This window comes from Pogoniulus pusillus, chromosome 14, assembly GCF_015220805.1.
Source record: "Pogoniulus pusillus isolate bPogPus1 chromosome 14, bPogPus1.pri, whole genome shotgun sequence".
NCBI classification, from domain to species: domain Eukaryota; kingdom Metazoa; phylum Chordata; class Aves; order Piciformes; family Lybiidae; genus Pogoniulus; species Pogoniulus pusillus.
In genome coordinates this window covers 27398719-27422800 of record NC_087277.1, presented here as the reverse complement: position 1 = coordinate 27422800, position 24082 = coordinate 27398719, and the positions used below count along the sequence as shown (strand labels likewise).

At 45.0% G+C, this 24082-nt stretch overlaps 1 protein-coding gene across 3 annotated transcripts in view; it reads left to right on the top strand.

The window, feature by feature from the left end:
- Window positions 1-1153: 1153 nt before the first annotated feature.
- The window catches only part of TRIQK (triple QxxK/R motif containing), a 77644-nt gene continuing 54715 nt past the window's right edge, over window positions 1154-24082 (top strand). Inside the window, exons 1-2 of one of the 3 annotated variants that reach the window (XM_064154685.1) lie at window positions 1154-1454; window positions 22985-23066. In XM_064154685.1, the coding sequence (XP_064010755.1) occupies window positions 23006-23066 (61 nt within the window). In that variant the 5' untranslated portion in view covers window positions 1154-1454; window positions 22985-23005. Of the gene's footprint in view, window positions 1455-3989; window positions 4032-21558; window positions 21641-22984; window positions 23067-24082 lie in introns of those variants that run through there. The other 2 variants (XM_064154687.1, XM_064154686.1) reach the window with 2 other exon arrangements.

Genomic DNA, 24082 nt, shown 5'->3' with positions numbered 1-24082 from the left:
ACACCCCCAGGGACGGTGCCTCCACCACCTCCCTGGGCAGCCCATTCCAATGCCAATCACTCTGTGAAGAACTTCCTCCTAAATTCTGAATACACAAAGTAGCAAAACCAGAGGTAGTGCCCGCAATGGGTGACGATCCCTGTCCCACAAAGGACAAGATAACCCAGGGAAGAAAATAGAAGGCTGTGTTCAGTAAACCATGTTCAAAGCTGCTGAAGTGAGCTTTCTTGGCAGAATAGGTACAAAGAAAAGCTTTGTGTCTTACCACTCAGGATCAGGACAGGCTGCATTTCTAAGAAAGCTGTATCATTTCAGTCATCCATTAAGCTCGCTACAGAAAGGACTGAGGAAAACCCTGAGGTTTGGTACACATGCCAGGCAGAAACTGACGAATCAACTTTTCCGCAGGCTGGTTCCCCACTCTGTATGCATGTCATCTAGAAAGATGGGAAAGTTCAGCTGCTTCTGGCTTTCACTTCCTAAGGTGCAGAGGTAAACAAATGCAAATATTTCCTTTGCTGTGCATCTCTCCTTACAGGGGAGTGTTACACTCAGTTACCAACTGCCATTTTGCAGGAAGAACAGCGTGTGTTTGCAATACTAATCAGTCAGCTGCTCCAAGAGCCACTGACTTTTGTCGTGCATTGAAGTAGATGTATTGCACTGGAACACGTTGCCTAGTGGTAGGTGAGCCCCTGTCCCTGGACATATTCGAGGTCTGGCTCAACAAGGCTCTGAGCAAGTTGACGTAGTGGATGATGTCCCTGCTCACTGCAGGAGTTTGAGTAGATGACCTCTGAAACTCCCTTTTAATCCAATATATATCTTGCAAAGGACCTATCATCATCTCAAGATGGTGAAAAACGTCCTGACAGATGCAATTTTTTTCCATGTGTTGTTTTTAGGACCCTAAACCCAAGTTGTCACTGCAGCGGGCTTGTGATGGTGATGAGTAGGGTCAATTCCTTTCCATTCTAACACCTGAGCAATGGTAACATCGCAGGCACGCTGAAGTACTCCACGACCGAAGGTGCAGCCTCCCCCAGGGCATCGCCTCTGGGAAAGCGACACGCGAGACGCACAGGCAGCCGGGAGCGAGGCCTCCCGGCGGGCAGGCAGTCGCAGAGGGCCCGGGGGCGAGGGCCGAAGGCCGTGGCCGCCACCGCCCGAAGATCTTCGTCGTACATCTGCGAGCGCAGATGCTGGGCTCCGCGGCGGTGCAGAGGCCGGGCAGCGCTCCCGTCCCTGCAGGTGCCGCTAAGCCGAGGCAGTCCTCACCCCGGCGGACTCGGCGCCCCAGCCCCACTCATGCCGCGGCCCAGCACGGCGGGCGGGAGCGAGAGGCGGGGCGGCGGGGACGGTCGGGCGAGAGGCGGTGGCGGCAGCCCGCCAGCACAGGAAGTCGTCCCGCCGAGAGAGGAGGGAAAAGGCGGAGCTCTGCCGTTCAGCCCGAGGTACCGCGCCGCTTCCCGGGGTGGGCGAGGGGCCGCGGGCGCCAGGGCCGGCCGGCATCACCGAGCCTCCAGTTGTCACGGCAACCGCCCCTCCCGGGGCCGCACTGCCCCGCCGCTCCTCCGGCACCGCCATTGGCCTGCGGGCGCGGACCGTCCGCACTGGCGGCGTGCCCGGCCGGCCGCTGCCCGCCGCGGGCCTCTGCTGCCATTGGCGGCACGAAGCGCTCGCCTCCGCGATTGGCCGGAGCGCGCTGCCAATCGGGACGGCGCCGTGGGCGCCCGGGTTCCGCCGTCAGAGCGTGGGCTGAGCGGGCCGGGGAGGGTCAGCGGAGGGGCTGGCGCGGCCATTTTGGGTGTGGGCGGGCAGCGCCCCCTCTCCTCGGCTGCGTGGGCGGCGTCCTTCAAGAGCCGCGCTACATCGGGCTAAACCGCAGCGCTCAGGTGTGCCTTGTGCCCGCTTGTGGTGCCAGGCTGGGTCACTCACCGGGCCAGGACTGGCTGATTTGGAGGAAAACGAACCCCTTAGCAGGGCCTGGGCTTAACTAAGGCTGTGTTCGAGGCACGACCCGAGGAGGGCTATCATGCTGGCTCAGCTGATGGAAGCCTACGATGCCTCTGCGTGAGGGCACCCCGCTGCGTTCGATGCAGCGTTCGCACTGCCTGCCAGCATAGCGTGGCTGGGTTTGTGAGTGTCAAAGCACCGGTGTGGGGTTGCGAGGTGGGCAAACAACTGCCCTGTGTGCGTGTGCGCTTGCGTAGGCTGATCCCACACACCCGCAGTGAGACCAGGAGGTGTTGGAGCCCCTGCACATGCTGCGTGTAACGAGGCTGGCCGTGGTCTGCCGGCTGCGCACATGCAGTAAATCCAATAGCGCTGGGGCTTGCTGAGCGGAGTCTGTTTACCTTGCAGGCGGGATGTTTTCCGGGTACATTGGCCTCCTTTGTGCTTCTGCCGAGTGCTTACGCCCAGAAAATCCCGGGCAGAAATGTAGGAGCTGCAACATTTCTAAGTGGGAAGTGTTGACAGAGTTTTCTGCCGGTGTGTTCATGTGGCTCTCAAACTGCCGTGGCTAGCATCAGCCGACGTGGTTATGAGGAGAGCATTAGTACCAGAAAGCCCCTTTAGAAGAGCTTATGATATGACTGGGCTGTGTGTACAGCACACACGTTCACACTCAGTAATTCAAATAGGTGTCGTACAGCACTCGCATTGCTTGCTGTTGAGAACCAGGCTCATTCCTAAATGCAAGAGTACCTGTTACTTGAAGACGTGTTGAGTTTCTTCCAATCTTTCCCACTGATTTGTGATTTCCATAGTGGGGAACTGGAGGAAATTATTTCCAACTTGGGCCACAACAAATGTGTGCAGTGCTGCAAGTTTGGGCAAGGGTAGCTGGAAAGTGGTCGGGCAGAAAGGGATCTGAAGGGTTGTGATTGACAGGTGGCTGAATATGAGCCAGCGGTGTGCCCAGGTGGCAAAGAAACCCAGTGGCATTCTGGCTTGTATCAGCAATGGTGTGACCAGCAGGACTATGAAAGTGGTGGTGCCCCTGTACTCAGCGTTGGTGAGGCCACACCTTGGCTGCTGTGTTCAGTTTTGGGTACCTCAGTATGAGAAAAATGTTAAGGCGATGAAGCAGGAGCAAAGAAAGGCAGCTAAGCTGAGGAAGAGCCTAGAGGATAATTTATGAAGAGAGTTTGAGGGAGCTGAGAGTGTTCAGTTTGAAGAAGAGATTGAGGGGAGACCTTACTGCCCTCTAAAACTACCTGGAAGAATAATACAGAGAAACCAGTGCTGGTTTCTTCTCAGGTAAGTAGCAATAGAATGAATGAGAATGGCCTCAAGCTGCACTAGGTGTGGTTTAGGCTGGACCTTAGGAAAAAAAAAATCACTTTAAGAGTAGTCAAGTATTGGACCAGGCTGCCCAGGGAGGTTGTTGGATCGCTGTCTCTGGAGGTGTTAAAGATCATTTAGATGTGGCACTTGGTGTTATGGTTTAGTAGTGAACTTGGTAGAATAGTATTAATTGTCGAGCCTGAGGAGCTCAAGGGTCTTTTCCAACCGGAGTGATTCTATGTTCTATAAGTATGGGGGAAATGGAACCATTTCATAAGTAGCTGTACTTGGTCTGTCTTCCTTGGCTGAATCCCTTCATGTTTTGGTATGAAACAGGTTAGGGACAAACTTTGTTGTTCAGAAAATAGCCTGTCTGCTCACTAAGACAAAAAATGGCAGATGCTTTTGTTGGCACAATTGTCTTGATCATGAAAGAGTACAGTTTACCCTTTTAGGACTTCTTTTCTGTCTTCATGGAAGCCGTGAAGATGTCAGCCTACTTTAGTTCAGTAAGTGTGAGCATAAAGAAAACAAGTGTTGATTGGGAAATAAAGTGATCTGAGGAACAGTCAACAGGTTTTTTTTTTTAGGAAAGGGGAATTACTCTTTTTTATTTTTTGGTCTCTTATTTTTGCTTCAATATGTAAATAGTTTTTATTTTTTTTTATAGTTCTGTAATTCATGTATTGTCTTCTGTGCCCAGAGGGGTGGTTGAGGCCCCATCCCTGGAGGCATTCAAGGTGAGGCTCAACTGGGCTCTAGGCAACCTGATCTATCTAGTTGAACGTGCCTGTGTTGACTGTGGAGTAAGTTGGACCTTTGGAGGTCCCTTCCAAGCCAGACCATTCTATCATGGAAGCTGAGAGACTTGGGACTTTTTAGTCTGGAAAAGAGAGAACTTAGAGGGGATTTGATAAATGTTTCTAAATATCAGAGGGCTGGCCAGGAGCAGGGGGACAGGATCTGCTCACTGCTCCCTGGGATAGGACAAGGAGCAATGGGTGTAAGTTGCAGCACAGGAGGTTCCGCCTCAACACAAGGGGGAACTTCTTTACTGTAAGGGTCACAGAGCACTGGCGCAGGCTGCCCAGAGAGGCTGTGGAGTCTCCTTCTCTGGAGGCTTTCAAGGCCTGTCTGGATGTGTTCCTCTGTGACCTGTGTTAGATAGGATTGTCCTGCTCTGGCATGAGGATTGGACTCTATCTCCTTAAGTCTTTTCCAACCCGTAACATCCTGTGAGCCTGTGATCATTCTATGACAAACCTGTTCAAGCAGGAGTAGATGAGCTCAAGTAGATGATCTCATGAGGTCGCTTTCACCATCAACCATTCTTGAATTCTGTGAATTTATTAGTTAAAACAAGTGGAGATTACAGCAATTTTCTACAATTTGCTTTAGATACAAAGAGTATTTTGTATCTGCAAAAGTGATATGAAAAGTACTCAACAGTTTCAACACAGATGTAGGAGGTCTTCTGTGTGATAGTTTGAGTATTATCTGCCCCCCCCCCCCCCGACTTTGGGAAATCACCCAGACTAGACTCAGTGGCTCTGGAAATTGAATGAAGCTTATATTTACAGTTTAGCACAATATACAAGAAGGTGTTTACAATAGGTGCAGTTACATACAGAAATAGACAAGTTAAAAGGTAATAACAGAAACACAACAGTCCTCCCAGAAACCAGAGTCCACAGGAGGGGCTCCCAACCACCTTTCCACCTTCTTTCCACCCCTCTACCTTACCCTAGATCTTGGTTTATGTTTAAGGTATTATGGTGGGTCGGTCAGGGGGGTTAGGAAGCAGATGGATTGGTCACACAGATGGCAGGTTAGGTTAGAGACAGAAGTGCAACCCACAAAGCCCAGAGAGAAACTCTGTTACCTATGTATATATTATTGTTTTTATACATCTCAGCAAGCCTATGAATGAAGTAGACATCACCAATGTTTCCCTTTCACAGCCTGTAATCTAGTTCTTCTCAGCAAAACACTCTAGCTAGCTTCAGACTAGCACAATCTGATATCTAGGTTTTGAAAACTTCAAGCAAGTATACCAGAGATTCCTGTTAGCATTGGTAAGACTCCCCTTGTTATTACCCTGAAATTTCATATCAATATACATAGAAACAAACACAACTCTGTGTTTCTCTGAAGTTCATAAAGACAGGACTGCCCCTTCTGTTTCAGATGCAAGCAGATGAGTTCCTGAATTCAGTTATTGCCTTGCATTGAGCAGGTTTTTTTCCAGACATCTTTCCTTAAAAACAGATTTTAGAAAAAGGCAATATGCAGCAAATAATTTACTTTGTAAAATCGAGAGTGGAGAAGGTGTTTTTATTACTGTTGTAGGTGTATGTTTGGGGGTTTCGTAATGAACTATACAGAGTAAGTGGATGTGCATTAGAAGATTCCACATGCACTTCTGCCAGTTCCCTAACTTGAAACAAAGAAATCAGAGAATGTATCTGATTGGAAGGCACCTTCTAGTCCAACCTTTGACCCAGCATTGCAGGGTCAACACTAAACTAAAGATCTTCTCTAAAAAGAGAGACAGAGAGACCTGAGGCTGTTTAGTCTTGAGAAGAATCTGATCGGTGTCTGTAAATATCTGAGGGGTGGGTGTCAAGTTGAGAAGGCCAATCTCTTTTCAGTGATGTGCAGTAATAAGACAAGGAACAATGGATACAAACTTGGACATAAAAGATTTTGCTTCAACAGCTCTTGCTGCAGCCCTGCATGTGATTGCTGTCTGGGCTGCACTCACACTGCCAACTCAAGTTGAGCTTTTCATCAATCCAGACCCCTCAGGGCCTTCTCCTAAGGGCTGCTCTCAGCTATTCCCCACCCAGCCTGGAGTTGTGCTTGGGATTGCACCCACCCAGGTGCAGGACCTTACATTTTGCCTTGTTGAATGTCATGAGGTTGGCCTGGGCCCACCTTTCCAGCTTGTCCATGTCCCTCTGGATGGATCTCTGCCTTCTAGCAGGTCGACTGTGCCACACAGCTTGGTGTCATCTGCAAACTTGCTGAGGGTGCACTGATTGCTCTGTCCATATCACTGACAAAGATGTTAAACAGCACAGGTGCCAGCACTGACTCCTGAGGCATGTCACTTGTCACTGGTCTGCAAGCAGACATTGTGCCCTTGATCACCACTCTCTGCCTGCCACCATCCAGCCAATTCCTTACCCAGCAGTGCTCCCATCCCATCAAGTCTGTGTGTTTCCAGTTTGGTGTCCAGGATGTCATGTGGGACAGAGTCAAATGCCTTACCCAGGTCCAGGTAGATGATGTCAGTTGACCTTCCCTTGTCCACTGTTGCTGTTAGGATACAGAAAGAGAACAGAACATAGATGGTTGTGAAGAAAGATTTCTAGACTAGAAATCTTCCCATCTTGGAGAAGCAACTCACTGTGCTAAGGAAATTGTGTGTTAGGATACAGGAAGAGAACAGAACATTGATGGTTGTAAAGAAAGATTTCTAGACTAGAAATCTCCCTTGATCCTCTTTCTTGCAATATTGCTGTTGTAATGCACTTACTCCTGGGAAACAGGAATGCTAAAATACATATTTTCTGACATAAAGTACTTAATTTTTTCTACTCTTGCAGGTTTTTTTTTTCATTTGCTTGCAGAATTTTTATTGAGGAAGAAAAAAATGTGAGGAGACTTAGAGAATAGGTACAAGCTGATCATTCTTTAAAGTAAAAAATGAAGTATGTTTCAGTGAATGGCTATCCTCATTTCAAATGAAGCCTGCAATGATTAAATATTAAAATGATTGATGGCTTAAATTAATATAAAAACTTTTCAGAAGATTATTACAAAGATTAACATTTTTAATGTTTTAATACTTTCATAGTTTATCAATCACAGGCTTAGAGAAACTGGTTTTAGTTACCAAGCTGATGATCTCATATATCATTGCAGTGTTATGCACAACATAAACATCATGGTATTGTTGGGAGAGGAGATGAAAAAACCCACAATTTATGTTACAGTTCTTTAATAATCAGTTTTGGCCTTGAAGTATTCTTTGACAGACAGAATAAGCAGGCAAGATTTGATTTTTTTTTTTTTCCCTTAGGAGAGCAGATAAGAAGGAGAGATAGTTCCAGGAAGCTGGTGGTGTTTGCCATTTAGGAAGGGTTTCATATAATGACATCAGTGGTCACTGCTACAGAAGAAGCAAAAACCCTTGAATTGGTTTTTCGATGTAGGGCTTGCATTAATGTGGCTTTAATATCCCCAAATTACCTGTCTGAGATTCCTGATACATTTTTATTCATTAGAATTATGTGTGAAGGTCATGGGAAAATGGCAAGGCACCCCAGGTGCTTTTGTATCACTGGCTGCAGGCTGCATGTAGATACCCCTGTAATTCAGCGAGTTGAGTCAATACTTACTCCAGGTATTCTTGACATGGGCAGTGCTTATCCCCTTGTTTCTCATTTCTCCTGCACTTTTTTAGCAGCAAGGCTAGAAATCAGTGTTAAGTGATTTTTGAGCTTGGTTTTGCCTCTCTAAACACATAGCTCTGTGATACACTGGAGCTTTATACAGTACAATTTATTGTGTCCCAGGACTTGTTGCAGTGCTAATTGTGGTAATTCATGTATCAACAAAGTACTGTTTGTGATTGTTCTTGCATCATCCTCCATTGAGGATGTACTCAACACTGGTCAGGTCACACCTTGAGTACTGTGTCCAGTTCTGGGCTCCTCAATTCAAGAGAGATGTTGAGGTGCAGGAACATGTCCAGAGAAGGGCAACAAAGCTGGTGAGGAGCCTGGAACACAAACCCTATGAGGAGAGGCTGAGGGAGCTGGGGGTGTGCAGCCTGCAGAAGAGGAGGCTCAGAGGTGACCTCATTGCTGTCTACAACTACCTGAAGGGAGGTTGTATCCAGGTGGGGTTGGTTTCTTCTCCTAGGCAACCAGCAATAGAACAAGGGGACACAGTCTCAAGTTGTGCCAGGGGTGGTCTAGGCTGAATGTTAGGAGGAAGTTGTTGTCAGAGAGAGTGATTGGCATTGGAATGGGCTGCCCAGGGAGGTGGTGGAGTTGCCATCTGTGGAGGTGCTCAAGCAAAGCCTGAATGAGGCACTTAGTGCCATGGTCTGGTTGACTGGCTAGGGCTGGGTGCTAGGTTGGCCTGGATGCTCTTGGAGGTCTCTTCAAACCTAGTTGATCCTATGATTCTGTGATTCTGTGACTATGTTTTACCATCAGAACCAAGAAAGAACTGGAAAGATACGGTGTGATGAGTTAGCCTATGTAAACCCAATAATAGGTGTAAAGAAGAATGGGAGATAGTCAGGAGAGGAGGGTGAAATAGAAATCCAAGAACAGATGCTGACCTGGTGAAGTGAAGAAATGAAGAAGGCTGTTCTGACAGCAGAAGCTTACAGTGATGAATTGGCTTAGACCACAGAGGGCAAGGATGAGAAAGAGCAAAAGTTACCACTAGGTTAATGTTGAGAATGGTGTTGAGAAGTTAAAATCCAGAGGGAAGACTGAAGCACGCTGCTTGGTACACAAGTCTGTTATCATCACTGATGCTGCTCATTCTTAAGTAAGAAAACAAAATAAAAGCTAGGACTACATTGCCTATAATTGGTTGCCTCTCATCAGTAAGCCAAATTTATCCTCAGGTTTCCATAGAAATTAAATAAATAATGGAGGAAAAAAACCTTTTTCTGTTGTGAACTGTTTTGCTTTTCTTATATGCAGTGGGGAAGCAGATTGGATTGGAAATGGAATAGATTTCAAAGTTTCAGTTGTCTTCTCTCCAGCTGTGCTGTGTTGTGTAAGTGAAGAAAAGGTTACATTTACCCCTGATAATTCCCTCTCACGTTTCCATTATCAGTCAGCCTTTGTAGCTTTTTCAGCTTTTATCTGCTGTGTTTCCACTGTAGTCTTTACCTATGAAGTTCTCAATTCTACAAACTCTTCTGCTTAAATTTATTCTCAAGTGACTCTGACAGATGTGCTCTAGATCCTGTAGATGTTGTAGTTTGAGATGCTGCCAGCTGGTCACCTTCTCCCCATCCCTCAGATTGCAGTTTCTACAGCAGAGCCAACGGTATCTGCATCTCACTTCACTTCCCTCACCTTAACTTGTGTTTCTTTTAGGGTGACTTGCACTGATGTGAAAGCTAGTAATGAGGTCTAGAATGATGCAAAATGATTCAAGGGCTGGAGCACCTCTGCTATGAGGATAGGCTGAGAGAGATGGGGTCATTCAGCCTGGACAAGACTCCAGGGGGACTTAAAGCTGCCTTTCAGTACCTGAAGGGATCCTACAGGAAAGCTGGAGAGAGACTTTTTTATGAGGATGCCTAGAGATCAGCCTAGGGGGAATGATTTGAAGCTTAGAGTAGGTTTAGGCTGGATCTTAGGAAGAAGTTTTTCAGTAGAGGGGTGGTGAGACTCTGGAATAGGTTGCCCAGGGAGGTTGTGGGTGCCTCCTCTGTGGGTGTGTTCAAGGCCAGTTTGGATTAGGCCTTGGGTGGCCAAGTCTAGTTGAGAGGTGTGTGATGGTTTGGGTGTTCCCTGCCCCCCCACACACTTAAGAAATCACCCAGGCTAGACTCAGCCGGCTCTGGAAATAAGAATGAAGCTTATATTTACAGCTAGCACAATATACAAACAGATATTTACAGTATGTACAGCTATAGACAGAAATAGACAAGGTAAAAGGTAATACAGAAACACAACAGCCCTCCCAGAAACCTGAGTCCCCAGGAGGGGCTCTCAACCACCCCTTCACCTTCCCCCTGCCCCTCTCAACCTTACCCCAGTCCCAAGGAAGAATGGAGGTTCGGCCAGAGGTTAAGAAGCAAAGTGGAGGGTGAGGTTAGGAGAGAGATGCAGCTCAGAGCTCACCAGCTGTAGAAGTGGCTTTATCTGTGTTTTGCTTTTTATTCTTCTACATCTCAGCGAGCCTGTGAGGGAAGTAGACATCACCATTGTCTTTTTACAGCCTGTAGTCTAGTTCTTCTCACCAGAACGTTCTAGCCTGCTTCAAACTAGCACAGAGGTGTCACTGACCATGATGAGGAGATTGGAGGAGATGATCTCTGAGGTCTCTTCCAACCTGAGCCGTGCTGTGGTTCTATGAATGTGCCTCTTCTTATTGCTCCTATATACAGGCTGCTCAGCTCTTGCAGAGGGGTGACCGAATGCCCTGCATCAGCAACATCGTAAAGCCTCTCAGATACTCGAGCTTCTTTATGAGACTCACTTGTAGTTTCAAGTTGCCATGTTTTATCTAAACTTTCTATTTTAAGTTACCTCTTTTCAGCTTATTGCTATACCAAATCAGTCTGGAGGACATTTCAGTACCTGGCGTTACCATATCGCTGGCTTTACTTTCACTTCTTGGTTTTGTCTGCTCTTTAAAAGGAACCACACCTAAAGCTCATATTAAACCCCATAGGTCTTTGTTTCATTTGCTGTGTGTGCCATAGAACTCCTCTCTTAGGCAGTCATAGCGTTGCATTCAAGCGTGGAGCTGATTTCATTGCCTCTAATTAGGGTTGTATAACTTCACTGCTGGACCATGGAATGGTTTGGATTGGAAAAGACTTTCAAAGGTCATCCAGTCAAACCCTCTAGCAGTGAGCAGGGACAGTTTAATGTGACTTGTGTTCCTGCCAAAAGGAAACAGTTAACCTGAAGCAGTGCGTTGCTTTTTCTGTTTCATCAGACTGAAAGTACACTGCATGTCTAGCTAGCATTTAGATTTGATTAGGTCCTTGATTTACTGTTACACAACTAAAATGAATTTAAAAAACAGGACTGTATAGTAAGAATAAAATGGAGCTGCCAGCACTCAGAAGTCAAAGCTGGAGGCTACTGTCAGCAGACAAGAGCTTGTGGGCTTTCCCCAGCATTTGTGCTGAGTGTGATTCTTTTGGTTGTTTATTCAGTTGTCTGGAGCACCTCTCCTATAGAGATGTGCTGGGAGAGTTGGAGCTGTTCAGCCAGCAGAAAAGAAGACTCCAGAGACCTTAAAGCAGCCTTCCAGTGCCTGAAAGGGGCTACAAGAAAGCTGGGAAGGGACTTTTGACAGGTATGAGAGGGGATGGATTTAAGTTTGAGGAGGGCAGATTTAGACTGCAGATTAGGAAGAAATTCTTCTGAGTGAGGGTGGCAAGACACTGGAACAGGTTGCCCAGGGAGGTCATGGGTGCCTCCTCCCTGGAGGAGTTCAAGGTCAGGTTGGATGAGACCTTGAGCAACCTAATTTAGTGGAAAGTGCTGAAGCAAGAGGAGTTGGAGCTAGATGAACTTTAAGGTCCTTTTCAGCCTAGACCATTCAAAGAACCTGTGAAACTGTGTGTAAACATAAAAGCAATAGTGACAACCTATGGATGATTCATTTGTTGCTGGATTGATGAAGAAGGGATGGAATTTAAAGCATTGCTGAAATCATTGTGACATTACTCTGTTAAAATGCAGTTTGTCTGCAAATAAGTGTCGCCCTTCTCTGGACATCTTCCAGCACCTCAACATCTCTCTTGAATTGAGGAGCCCAGAGCTGGACACAGTACTCAAGGTGTGTGGCCTGACCAGTTCTGAGTACAGGGACAGAATAACCTCCCTTGTCTTACTGGCCACAGTCTTTCTGATACAGGCCAGGATGCCATTGGCTCTCCTGCCCACCTGGGCACACTGCTGGCTCATCTTCAGCTACTCTCTACCAGTACCCCCAGGTCCTTTTCTTCCTGGCTGCTTTCCAGCTGCTCTGTCCCCAGCCTGTAACACTGCTTGGGCTTGTTGTAGCCAAATTGTATAACCCTGCACTTGGCCTTGGTCAGTCTCATCCCATTGGCCTCTGCCCACCCATCCAGCCTGGCCAGGTCCCTCTGCAGGGCTCTCCTACCTTCCAACAGATCAACACCTGCTCCTAGCTTGGTGTCATCAGCAAACTTACTGATGCTGGACTCAATCCCCTCATCCAGATCATCAATAAAGATATTGAACAGGATTGAGCCCAGCACTGATCCCTGGGGCACACCACCAGTGCCAGCTGCCAACTGGATGTGACACCATTCAGCACCACTCTCTGGGCCCAGCCTTCCAACCAGTTCTTGACCCATATCAGAGTGAATCTGCCCAAGCCATGAGCTGCCAACTTTGCCAGGAGCTTGTTGTGGCAGACAATATGTATAGTCTCGAGTGTTCTAAGCAAGACTGTGCTGCACCTGTGGGGATTTGTTCTTTCTTCCCACTACAGAGGTCTCAGAAAGCATTTTCTTCTTTGTTGTATTTACTCACCAGGGAAACTTTCCTAAAATAGGCTTTTTTCAACTTAAGTGTTTTCCATTTTTGACATGATTAAACTTAAGTATGGTTTTAATAGAGCCACAAAGAATTGCAGCAGCTAATAATTGGTGGTTTGTTTCTTTAATTCAAATTCCATAGTCATAAAATGGTCAGAGCAAGGATATATGTTGCTTTCTTTGGAATTTTTTTACACACTCTCTTTAATTTGTGAACAAACCTCTTATAATTTGGAGTGGAAGGTTAACAAAGTGTTCTTAGATTGCTGTTTACTTTCATATTGGAAAAGATGAGATGATGTGTTTTTGGGTATACAAAGCAGCAGACCAACAAGCTAAATAGGAAGAAGATATTGTGGAGAAAATATTATTACAGAGACAAAGCCTAGTTAGAAAAAAGCTTCAGACTATTTTCATTCTAAGTACACCAGTGGGGTTAAATAATATTAGTAACTTCTGTTAGAGTAACAGATCATAATAATTTAAAACAAAAGGTCCCAGTGCACTTGCTAATATCTTTTATGGCCTCAGTAAAATACATCTGAAATGATTTACAAAGCAAAGCTTCTGGATGAATTCTTCCAGTTCTGCATGGTTAAAGAGCCTGCTTATCTTCGTATGTGTTTATATAGACCCATGGAAATGATGATCTAAATGTGGGTACTGTACTAAAACATAGCCATATATGTAGAGAGAAGAATTCCAAGCACTTGCATTATGTCATTTATTACACACAAGTAATGTATGTTGTGTAGGCTCAGCTCAATTCTATATCCTGACCATAGAAGGACTCTATAGAATGTGTGCTGTACCTTCAGGAGACTTTCAGGGGGAGGGAATGGAGTGCATAGGAAAAAGTTCAGGGCAGTGGATCTTTAACCAAATGTGTCTGGTTTTGATCCTTCAGGCTTAAGCAGTGGCAGTGCTGGGAATAGTGAAGAGATGGAAAGGTGTTTTTTTTCCTATACTGTATTTGTGTGCATTTTCAATTACTCAACCTTATAAAAAAAAACCAATGTGGAAGCAACTAGAATGACTCAAAGCTGAGTGTATGGAGTAGTGCATTGGAATTAAAAGATGAAGCAATTTGGCTGAAGTCCTTTTTAGAGCTGACCCAGCTTTCCTTGAACTTCCTAAGCTTAGAATCACAGAATCAACCAGGTTGGAAGAGACCTCTAAGATCATCGAGCTCAACCCAGCCCTGTCCAGTCACTAAGTGCCCTATCCAGCCTTTAGCACCTCCAAGGACAGCGACTCCATCACCTCCCTGGGCAGCCCAATTAGTTACAGGGTGGGACAAATTAGGTATAGTAGTGACCAGACTGAGCAATTCATAGGTGCCTAAAATGGTTTATGTTGGAAGGGATTTTAAAGATCATCTCGTTGCAACTGCACTGCACAGGCAGGGACACCTCTTACTACACCATGTTGCTCAAGGCCCCATCCCCATCAAGGCCTTGAATGCCTCCATGGAGGGGACAGCCACAACCTCCCTGGGTAGTCTCTTTCAGAGTTTCACCACCCTTGTACTGAAGAACTTCTTCCTGAAATCCAGTCTAACCTCTCTCCCCCAGCTTCAAACCATTCCCCCTAGTCCTGTTGCTAGACACCCTTAGGAAAAGTCCCTCTGCAGCCTTCCTGTAGAATCATAGAATCAGCCAGGTTGGACGAGACCTCCAAGATCATCCAGTCCAGCCCAGCCCTATCCAGGATCCTTTCAGGTACTGAAGGGCAGCTCTAAGGTCTCCCAGGAGTCTTCTCCAGGCTGAACAGTCCCAACTCCCTCAGCCTATCCCCACAGCAGAGATGCTCCAGCCCTTGGATCATCCTTGTGACCCTCTTCTGGACTCGTTCCAACAGCATCATCTACACTATTACTATATTCTTATCTTGGAATCATCATTGCCTGTAATGGGATTTCTGTGTTGGTTTGAGGAGAGCCAAGTTTGGAGCAATTTAGATGTAATCTGCAGGGAGTGTGCTTGGCCTTTTGTTTTGAACTAGGCTGGAAATGACTGAGCTGATGTTGTTTAAGCCGTATTAAACTCCTCACCCAATTATGGCCTAATCCTTCAAAGCCAATAGAGTAGGACTTGGTTTTGAAAATGCTACTGCTAACATCTCTAGGTTTCTTCACTAAGCCTGACTGTTAAGCTCATTATCAAGTGCCAGAGGGCTGAACTTCACATTTGATATGTTAACACTAAGTTATCTACTGGTTTATCTACCATTTTAAAGATAAGGGAAAAAAAATACCATCAGAAGTATGTATTTGTGGTAAGGCTGAGGAAATCCATGCGAGCTTTATCTTTTGATCTTTACAGGAAAGAATATCAGCTTGTTCTCTCTCTAATGAATTATTGAGAAATAGAAGAAAACCTGAGTGACAAAGCCACCAAATTAAGACTTGATGTTTCTTTTGTCTGCTGACTGGAATAGACTTTTTTTTTTTTCCTTTTTAAATATATTTAAAAGCTGAGTTGCTTTCTTGACTGCCTAATCCAGCATGTAAGACAAGAAAACCACATGAAACTATTTTTCTTCGTTCACAGATCAGTCTGTTTAATACTTACTGAGCTGCAGTAGTTTAAGAGAAGGAGGGAGGTGGGGGGGGGACCCAAACCCAGCATTCATTCTGAACGCTGGATGGGAAGATTGCCTTTTAAGTCCTTTCAAACACCAGGTTTAGTAATGGAACTAATAATTCAGTTTTGCAGAAGTGGTGCGATTAGGGCTGCCGGGTACTGAAGTGTTATTTGCTGCTGTCATTTGTAGCCTGCTTTCAACTTTTGCATGCTTGTGCAAGGTAAGAAGCGAGGCAATCATCAAGCTAGAAACCAGTTTTAGCAGTTGCTGTAACTGGAAGTCACAGGTGCTGGGACATTGTATTATACTACAGTGTGACAGAAGGGCACATTTGTGTGCCTCCTGGCTCTGTCTCTGTGTGGCTTATTTGTAGCTGTTTTCTGATTTTCAGTTACTGGGTTGCTTGTCAAGCAGGAATGGACTCATTCCTGCTTGACAAGCAATGTAGTAACTAAGAGCTTGGTTTCTTCTTGAATGATAAACAAATTTCAATGAAAATAGGGCCAAAATAGATGAGATTAATATTAGATTTCATGGAGAAAAGATTAAGCTGGAACTCAGCTTAATGCACTTTAAAAACAGGTTGAGAGGAAAGGAAAAGTCCTAAGCAGTTTCACCTTGTCTTGTCTTCATGTATTAGTTCAAAGAAACTCTTTCAGTCTTTAAATAATTCACTCAGAAATTTTGCATTTTCAGTGATCCAAGATAGTGCAAGCAAAAAGAAGACTAAATAGAAACAAACAACCCAAAAACTCCAATCAATAAACCAAACAGTATCAATATGGAACTGCTAATTGCCAAATTATCAATATGGAATTGCTAATATAATCCATATTTTTGTGTATGAGACTAAATATTTTTGTCTTTTGTGTTTTTCAAGATAGTGCAAGCAAAAAGAAGACTCAATAGAAACAAACAAACCAAAAACTCCAATCAATAAACCAAACAGTATCAATATGGAATTGCTAATTGCCAAATTATCAATATGGAATTGCTAATACAATCCATATTTTTGTGTATGTGACTAAATATTTTTGTCTTTTGTGCTTTTCAAGATAATGCAAGAAAAAAGAAGACTCAATAGAAACAAACAAAAAACTCCAATCAATAAACCAATCAGTATCAATATAGAACTGCTAATTGGCAAATTATCAATGTGGAATTGCTAATCCATATTTTTGTGTATGTCACTAAATTTTTTTGTCTTTTGTATTTTCAAGATAATGCAAGCAAAAAGAAGACTCAATAGAAGCAAACAACCCAAAAACTCCAATCAGTAAATCAAAAATTATCAATATGGACTTGCTAATTGTTCCATATTTTTGTGTATGTGACTCAATATTTTTGTCTTTTGTATTTTCAAGATAATGCAAGCAAAAAGAAGACTCAATAGAAATAAACAAACAAAAACTCCAATCAGTAAACCAAAAATGACCAATATGGACTTGCTAATTGTTCCATATTTTTGTGTATGTGATTAAATTCAGAAGTCATAAGATTTATTCTCACTGGAGGTTGAGTGTTGAAAAGATTGAGTGTTGAATATGTCATAAAACAGGCTTTCTATCCTCTGGATGGTTGTGAAGTGTAGTTTAAGATAGATATGCTAAAGGGAAGTATAATTACTCCCTAAATATTTCTTATTACTTAAGGAAGAATTAAAAATTTAATTTCCATCAAAACTGAGCCTAAGCATAAAATCTGCAAATGAGGAATTAACAAATGCATGTAATTAAAACACCCAGGCTTACAGCAAGCTATGACTTGTGGCAGCCCCAGGAAAGGAGTGGCAAGTGGAAAAAAAGGGAATGTGTGTCACTTCCCAGAATTGGAGGGAGATTCTTTTCTGATTTTAAAGGAGAAAGAAGTTGCTTTTCCCCTGCTTTTACACCTAGCAGGGCAAAACAAAAATCTCTGAGGTTTTGGAATTAGACCACGTGGTGCTCTATTAAATAAATTCAAGAACTGTAACTTCATTGCATATTAGAAGTGAAGTGCTGAGGCAGACTTAGCTGATTTTGAAATGTAAGGTCTGTGACCTCTGGCTTGATACCTGGTATTTAAATGATTCCCTACTTCATCAAAGGAAACAAGTATTGAATGGGTGTGAGAGGTGGATCAAAGAGGGAATAACATTGCCTGGATTTAACTGAATTGCAAAACTTTTGCTGCTGAGCATTCAGTTATTGAGATGGAACAAGTGATTCTTAACTGGGTGAAATTTTAACTCAGGAGGTAGAGAGCTTTGTGCAGTTGTGGTGTCCTCCATGCCTAGGAGGTAGAGAGCTGTGTGCAGTTGTAGTGTCCTCCATACTCAGGAGGTAGAGAGCTGTGTGCAGTTGTAGTGTCCTCCATACTCAGGAGATAGAGAGCTTTGTGCAGTTGTGGTGTCCTTCATGCTTAGGAGGTAGAGAGCTTTGTGCAGTTGTAGTGTCCTCCATACTTACCTTCAGACCACAGAGGTGGCTGTACAGTATCTACATAGAAACAGAATCAACCAGGTTGGAAGAGACCTCCAAGATCATCCAGTCCAACCTAGCACCCAGCCCTAGCCAATCAACTAGACCATGGCACTAAGTGCCTCATCCAGGCTTTTCTTCAACACCTCCAGGAATGGTGACACAGCTGCTTTACGTTGAAGCTGCCTTTGTCCTTGTTGCATGTTGCCTCTGGGAGTTGGGTTGCTCTGGATGCCCATTCTATTCCCACTCTTTTTAGCTCTGATTTCATAGAATCATAGAATGGCTCCGGTTGAAAGTGACCTCAGAGATCATCGACTCCACCCCCCCCAGCCATGGGCAGGGACACCTCTCCACTAGACTTAGTTGCTCAAGCCCTCATCCAATGTGGCCAACACCTCCAGGGAGGAGGCAGAAACAACCACTCTGGGTAACCTGTTCCAGAGTCTCACCAGCCTTGTACTGAAGAATTTCTTCCTAAGATCCAGTCTAGATTTCTACCATAGCATAGTTCTCCAATTAAATATATATAAAATTGAGACAAATTCTCTTATTCTGAACAATGTTGTTCCAAAATACTGCATCTGCTCTCATTTATCATATAATGTTCGTTTTAGCAGACATTACTCCTTCCTCTGGGATACATTTTGAACTGTCTGGCAAGGCAGAATCAAACCACATGTATCCTTTTCTTCCTTTATGAAGTTTTTGAAGGATATTTTCTTGACACACCAATGGTGTCATAGTCATTAAAAAAAAAAAAGGAAAAGTTCATCTTGGAACATTTGGAATCTTAAACTTGCTTGGATGAAGATCTGTCTTCATATTGAAATGAATATATGTTTCCCAGATGGTGTAGCTCTGCTTGTCTCTGAAGGTAGTGGGGAATTTGATTCTGAAGGCAAGTAACAAATCCTAACAACAAAAAAAGTTGAAGTAAGGTCCATGGATTCTGCAAAATGCTGTGCTGGGTTTGTAACAAGTCTCACATCAGTTGCTGACTAAGTATCTTCTCTTTCCAAAGAAACATGGCCAGCAGATTCAGAGAGGTGATTCTGCCCCTCTGCCCTGGTGAGATCTCACCTGCAGTGCTGTGTTCAGTGCTGTGTCCAACACAAGAGAGACAAGAGGAGGGCCCCCTAGATGGTAAGAGGGCTGGAGCAGCTCTGCTATGGGGACAGGCTGAAAGAATTTGGGCTATTCAGCTGGGAGAACTCATCACTCTTATCACTGAGAAGAGCCTGACTCTGTCCTCCTGACACTTGCCCTTCAAATAGAGATAGGGAGAGAAGAAAGCAAGTAAAACCTAGGATAGAAAAGAACCACTACATGATGTAAAAGTACTGGGCCAAGTTTCCATCTCTCATTGAAAACACAGGTGATTGCTTAGTGACTATCTGCAATATCTATTGAAATGCTCTAAGTTCTCCCCAGAGCCTTCTGTTCTCCAGGCTGAAAAGCAGAGTGACCAGAGACAGCTGGGAAAGACCTGGCTGAACACTGGGAGAAAAGTTAAGATGACAAATTCATGGATTCAGAGAATGGTTTGGGTTGGAAGGGATCTTAGAGATCATCCAGCTCTAACTCCCCTGCCATGGATAGGGGCACCTCCCACTAGACCAGACTGTTCAAAGTCCCACTAGACCAGATTGTTCAAAGTCTCATCCAACCTGGCCTTGAACACCTCCAGGGAGCATCTACAGTCTCCCTGGGCAATCTGTTCCACTGTCTCACCACCTTCACTGTAGAGAATATCTTCCAAATATTTAGTCTAAATCTGCCCTCCTCGAGCTTCAATCCATTCGCTCTTGTTCTGTCAGCACAAGTCCTTGTGAAAAATCCCTTCTTGGCTTTCTTGCAGCCCCCTTCAGGTGCTGGAATATTATGCTAAGGTCTCTCCAGAGCCTTCTCTTCACCAGGCTGAGTACTGTAGGATAACAAGCCCTACGGGGGGAGGCTGAGGGAGCTGGGATTGGTTAGCCTGGAGAAGAGGAGGCTCAGGGGAGACCTTATTGCTGTCTACAACTACCTGAGGGGTGGTTGTGGCCAGGAGGAGGTTGCTCTTTTCTCTCAGGTGGCCAGCACCAGAACAAGAGGACACAGCCTCAAGCTACATCAGGGGAAATTTAGGCTGGAGGTGAGGAGAAAGTTCTTCACTAAGAGAGTCATTGGCTACTGGAATGGGCTGCCCAGGAAGGTGGTGGAGTCACTGTCCATGGAGCTGTTCAAGGCAGGATTGGACATGGCACTTGGTGCCATGGTCTGGCCTTGAGCTCTGTGATAAAGGGTTGGACTTGATGATCTATGAGGTCTCTTCCAACCTTGGTGATACTGTGATACTGTGATAACCACTGCTGTTTTAAATGAGGAAAAGATGCTTTTCATATCATCTTGTGACTCATACAGATTCCAGGTTTTTCCTTTATGAAATCAGATCAGAAAGTTCCATTGAAAACCTCTCCTACAGCAAGCTTCATAAATAATAAATATTATCTCTTATTAATCCATATTTTAGTTTAACTTTGGCTCATGGCAAGTTCCTTCCTCAGGGAATGCAGGATTCTTTCCAAGAGAAGGTGATGAGCCATAGTCCCTGAGGACTTAACTTGTGAAAACAATCTGAGCTCCATACATGCTAATCTAGATCTGCTATTCCCTTTCTGCATCTCTCACTACACACTGTAAATTGTGGCTGATCTTTTATGCAAATAGCTGTCTCATTAGGCATTGTGGCTGGATGTGCTAATGTCTCCATGGGTTTCTCCAGCCTTTGCTATCTCCCCATCAAAGTGGTGGAAGTGAATGATGATTACTGCATCCCTTTGAAGAACAAAGAGGAGTGGAGGTTCTGAAAGTGGGAGTCAGTGACGCCAGGCTACAGCAGGCAAATGTGAGCATCTCTAGGGTTCGTATTAAGTTGGGAAATAGGTTTTTTTTTTTGCCTGTGTTTTCTTCTTGGCACTGCTAAGACTGCAAACGTCTTTCACAGCTGATGTTTTGTTAGGAAACATTAGCAGGCTATTGAAATTACAAAAAGTGAGTCAAAACAGTCTCTGACAATGGCATGAAAAAGCCAAGAACTAGTTTTGCAGTGTAAAGCAGAAATACAGGCTGGGTGAGCAGTGTCTTGAGAGCAGTCTTGGGGAGAAGGACTTGGGGATGTCAGGTGGTGACAAACCCCCCATGAGCCAGCACTGGTCGCTGGCAGCCCAGCAGGCAGCTGTGTGCTGGCTGCATCCAGAGCAGGGAGAGCAGCAGCACAGGGAGGGGATTCTGCCCTTCTGCACTGCTCAGATCCCACCTGGTGCACTGCATCCAGCTCGGATGCATGAAAGGGACATGGAACTGCTGGAGCAGATCCAGAGGGGAATGGCTTGAAACTGGGCATAAGGAAGGAGTTCATTACAATGAATGTGGTGAAATATTGCAACAGGCTGCCCAGGGATGTGGTTTGAGGCCTCATCTCTAGAGACTTTCAAGATAGGATTGGCAGGAGCACAGCCCTGGGAGAAGCAGCTGAGGGTGTTCATCCTGGAGAAGAGGAGGCGCAGGGGAGACTTTATTGCTCTCTACAACTACCTGAAAAGAGGTTGTAGCCAGGCAGGGGTTTTCTTCTCCCAGGCACCCAGTGACAGAACAAGAGGATGCAGACTCAAGCTGTGCCAGGGCAGGTTTAGGCTGGACGTTAGGAAGACGTTCTTCATGGAAACAGTGATTTGCATTGGAATGGGCTGCCCAGGGAGGTGGTGGAGTCCACATCCCTGGAGGTGTTTAAGAGGAGGCTGGATGAGACACCTGGTGCCATGGTTTAGTTAATTAGAAAGTGTTAGGTGATAGGATGGACTCAATGATCCTAGAGGTGTTTTACAACCTGGTTAATTCTGTGTCCCTGGGCAACGTGATCTAGTTGGAGGTGTGTCCTGCTTACTGAAGGTGTTTGGACAAGATGGCCTTTGAGGATCTCTTCCAATCCAATGCAATCTGTGAAGCTATGAATCAGACACTTCTGGAAAAAGTTAGTCCCCATGTGAGAACAGGGGTTAATGTTGGGATGCTTGTGTTAAGAGAGGGGGTCAGATGGTGGGGCTGGCTTAATGACTGATGTCTTCAGTGCAGCCAGAATGGTTTAAAAGCAGTGTTTTGAGCAACAAGCATGTCTATAGGACCCAGATATTATTTGACTGTGGAAAAAGGGATGGAATGGACACACTTGTAGAATCTTACTCTACTTTTGAGTGGCAGCCCTGAGAGGGGATGAATAAGAGGCCATAAGGTTTTGCACTTTAAGAAGATATATTGGGACTTTGCTAGAACACTGCTCAGATGGCACTTGTTAAGCTACATGGGTGGTGTGGGAGCACCAAGCTACCCAAAAGAGCATCTTTAGATGAGTGATAGTGAAGTTCTCTGTGCAATCCTTGTGCCACCTGCTTGCAGTGTGCAATGTGAGAAGCCTCTTCAAGAGTCAGTGTGGTTGTTCCTAAAATGCATTGAAGGTGATATACAACTCACAATACCTTGGCTGAAGGGTGTAAAATGGACACAGTCCCAGCTCTCTTTTTTCTTTTCTCCACTTTCTTTTCATTTGCAGATTTTTAGAGCCTGTGGCAGGAAGGTAGGAGCTCATGGGGTTGCTGTGGTTTAGGTATTGACAGAATCACAGAACACTAGGGCTTGGAAGGGACCTGCAGGGATGAGTCCAGCCCTGCTGCAAAACATGACCACTTAGGGCAGGTCACACAGGAATGCATCCAGGAGGGTTTTGAATATCTCCAGAGAAGGAGACTCCACAACCTCTCTGGACAACCTGTTCTGGGGCTCGGTCACTCCCTTCTCAGCCTTCACTTCTCCAGACTAAACAGCCCCAAGTGTCTCAGTCTTTGCTCATAACAGAGATGCTTCAATTCCTTAACTGTCCTTATTACTCCCTGTTAAACCCCTCCCAGCAGTTCCCTGTTCCTCTTGAACTGGGGAGCCCAGAACATGATACAGTATTCCAGATGTAGTCTAACTAAGGCTGAGGAGAGGGGGAGGAGAACCTCCCTTAACCTGCTGAATCTCCCTTAGTGCACCCAAGCACACTACTGTCCTTCTTGGCCACCTGGACGCATTGCTGTCCCTTGGATAACTTATTATCAGCCAGGACTCCAGGGTCTCTGTGGAGCTACTCTCCAAGAGGTCAGCCCCTAATCTGTACTGGTGCATGGTTTTCTTCCACTCCAGGTGTGCCTCGCTGTGCTGTGGGAAACCTTATGGCTTGGTGTATAGTCCTGCAAGTGGTTTTTGACACAAGTCATTGATTTCCTCAGTAACTTTTTAAGGAATAATGCTCTTTTTTTTTTTTTCCTGATACCAACAGTGATTTTTTGGATTGAAAACCATGGGTAGAAGAGATGCCTCTACAGCAAGGACTCCTGTTGACCAGTACAGGAAACAAATAGGTAAGAGACTTGAAGAAAACATTTGTATGCTCAAAAAAACAACAGTCTTTTGTTTGGTTTTGTTGATTGGGTGTTTTTTTTTCCAGCCAGACCAGCCTGTAACAAAATGTAGTATTCCTCTTCAGGCACTCGATTTTGCTTGCAAGTGCTGCAAAATGATGCACACTGCAGGGGAACATTTTTTCTATGTTGTTGACTAATTCATTCAGCAAACCCTTTTATGAAGAGAGTTTTAAATAAATTGATAGAGTCCATGCTCTGTGTTTAGAAATAGAAGTGAAATATGTAGTGCTGTGGCTCCACTCTTTCTGAACTGTTGGAACTGATTTCTTTTCTTGTTCATCTCCAGTTTCAAATATCAACATTTCTAGTTAAATGCTCTCCCTGCTTTGTAGCTGCTTTTGATACATTGAGTGATCCAGGCCTTTGCATTGTAAAACTGGGTTTATTCTCACACTAAGACCATATATTAACATGTTAATATTTCCTTTTCTTATATATTTGACACAGTCCCCCACAACATCCCTCCCTCTAAGCTAGAGAGATCATAGAATCATAGAATCAGTCAGGGTTGAAAGGGACCACAAGGATCAGCCAGTTCTAACCCCCCTGCCATGGCCAGGGACACCCTACCCAGATCAGGCTACCCACAGCTTCATCCAGCCTGGCCTTCAACACCTCCAGGGATGGGGCCTCAACCACCTCCCTGGGCAACCCAGTCCAGGCTCTCACCACTCTCATGCTCAACAACTTCCTTCTCATGTCTGGCCTGAACCTACCCATCTCCAGCTTTGCTTCATTCCCCCTAGTCCTGTCAATCCCTGAGAGCCTGAAAAGTCCTTCCCCAGCTTTTTTGTAGGTCCCCTTCAGATCCTGAAAGGCCACAATAATATCCACAATGTGGATTTGATGGGTGAACTGTCCAATGGATAAGGAATTGGGTGGATGAAAGCCTACAAATGATAGTGCTCAATGGCTCAGTGTCCAGATGGAGACAGGTGACAAGTGGTCATCCC